This window comes from Protomyctophum parallelum (genome assembly GCF_964188405.1).
Source record: "Protomyctophum parallelum genome assembly, chromosome: 19".
Lineage (NCBI taxonomy): Eukaryota > Metazoa > Chordata > Actinopteri > Myctophiformes > Myctophidae > Protomyctophum > Protomyctophum parallelum.
In genome coordinates, this window is record NC_139717.1 from 34,328,863 (window position 1) to 34,331,307 (window position 2,445).

Here is a 2,445-nt window from a genome sequence, read left to right on the forward strand (position 1 = left end):
TGAAGTGATACCATAACCCACATGAAATGAGGGTTATGGGGTTTGGTCACCCATGATGGCTCTGTATTGCTGTTACACAATCTTATCCAAGCCTTTTGCGGTTGCCTCTGTCTTGTGGGCTACATTTGGAACATATGACCTCTTACTCATTGTGTCTACAGTATGTGCAAAACTACAGTACCAGCGCATAATGCACTGGTACTGTAGTTTTGACCCCCGCGAACAACTTAGGAACTGTGAGAAATTCTCTATCCGGGACAAAATACTCAAAAATGACCACGTCCTTTTAAAAATAAGCGCTAAAACATGGCTGTATCTTCTAAACAGTTGAAGGCAGCTACAGATGTTCTGAGATGCTCAGGTTTGAATACTCAATTGAATAGACCATATGCATACAGCGGTCATCTTTCTATAAGTTAATGGCAGGGTGGAAACTAGCCACAATTTGCCATTGACAGCCCATACATCCAAACGAACACAGTCCTATCTAATTGTATTAAATTAAGTCAAACTCACCAACATTGCAACTGACCGAAATGCTTGAATTATCCTCTTTCTATATGCAAAGTGTTTGTTTCATAAAAATCGACCATAGACATGTTATGAACTACTTTATGTCACGAAATTCCTTGCAGGTGAATTTTGGTGTTGGCGTTTGGAAGCGTTCGTTGCATGGATAATCACTCAACGGCCCTGCATACTACCTGTTATGAATTTGCACATAATGCAGGAGGCAGCGAGATGTTGCTTTACTGAAAGCCAGCGCTTCCAAACTCCAACACAAAAAATCACCTGCAAGGAATATCAAACTTGTCCAACAACATATCTTGCCATGTACAGTAACTGCATAACTCTCTACATTGCACAAATTGCACCACTCAAACAAAGCCTTGTGAACGGAGTGATTCAGTTATCGGTCTTAAACAGTAATGATAGCTTTAGACAATTGTACCATACCATGTCATTATTCATCTCCTTCTGACAATATTAAATGACTTGATGAATTGAATACCTAGGACCACAATGGAAACAAGCCCTGAGTGCTTTTTGTGTTATTCTTTTAGCATGGTTTTATAACTGTGCCTCTGTACATTTTCAAAATGTTAATAAAGTATTCAATCAATCAATCAATCAAAAGCTGATTGTTTATGACAAGATAACTTCACTGCAAAACAAAGCTGAACAAAACAAACCTTGGGATGGTATTGTGAGCACTGTGCTGCTGTAAACCTTTGTAGTCTGTACAAAGGTGTACAGTTCATTGTTTTGTTAAGCCTTTCAAAAGAGAGGCTTTGTATGATGGTATTCTAAGAGAAAATCGCCTCTCTACGGTCTTTTTTGAGGGAACCAGCTCTGAACATGGATGACCCCTCACTGTATGTACTCTATGGGCTTCTATGGCATGTTGCTGGGTCAGGGTGTTTATTACAAAGGGGCCTCTGGCCGGCAGGTATAAAAAGAGAATGTTTCCACCAGGTAGGTAGTCAGCACAGCTCGAACACCAGCAGCTAGCCACACCATCGCTTATAGCGGTAACACCAACTGACCAACATGACCTCCGGCAACATGAACATGATGAGCAAGATCGTCTTCTACGAGGAGAGGAACTTCCAGGGCCGCTCCTACGAGTGCATGAGCGACTGCGCCGACATGTCCTCCTACTTGAACAGATGCCACTCCTGCAGGGTGGAGAGGGGCTGCTTCATGGTGTACGACCGCAACAACTACATGGGCAACCAGTACTTCATGAGGAGGGGCGAGTACGCCGACTACATGAGCATGATGGGCATGCAGGACCACATCAGGTCCTGCCGCATGATCCCCATGTACAGGGGCAACTACAGGATGAAGATCTACGAGAGGGAGAACTTCGGAGGCCAGATGTCTGAGCTGAGCGACGACTGCGACTCCATCATGGACCGCTACCGCATGAACAACTGCATGTCCTGCAACGTGTCCGACGGCCACTGGCTGATGTACGAGCAGCCCAACTTCAGGGGAAGGATGATGTACATGAGGCCCGGAGAGTACAGGAACTTCCAGAACATGGGCTGGAGCGGCAGCAGGTTCATGAGCATGAAGCGCATCATGGATTCCTGCTATTAGGCTGACTCACCACCACCGACCAGATGTCAACTAACTGACAATGGTCCCATTTATAAATAAAATCTAATTTTCCAGGAAAATGCTTCACGGTTTTGTCTTTTCTGTTATTAAACAGCACCTCCACTCCACATTGATTTATCAGGACACTATGATCAGGACAAGGCAAGAGAAGAGTCCCACAATCAATCAACCAACAATCCAACCAACCAACCAACCAACCCCAGGACACAGTCTAGTTTAATTAACATGGGATACGCTATTAGAAGAGTAAAATAGAGAAATAAAGACCTACAGCCTGCCCTACACCTTTGAAAATAATTAATATTTAACGTATAGTGT

The 2,445-nt window shown here is 43.7% G+C and overlaps 1 protein-coding gene across 1 annotated transcript; it reads left to right on the forward strand.

Annotated features, from left to right (window-relative positions):
- Positions 1-1,551: 1,551 nt before the first annotated feature.
- On the forward strand, positions 1,552-2,106 carry LOC310877099 (gamma-crystallin M3-like; the record flags this gene model as incomplete). The annotated part of the gene is made up of 1 exon (XM_083790800.1): positions 1,552-2,106. The coding sequence occupies one exon, from the start codon at positions 1,552-1,554 to the stop codon at positions 2,104-2,106; it is 555 nt and encodes a 184-aa protein (XP_083646926.1).
- Positions 2,107-2,445: the final 339 nt, after the last annotated feature.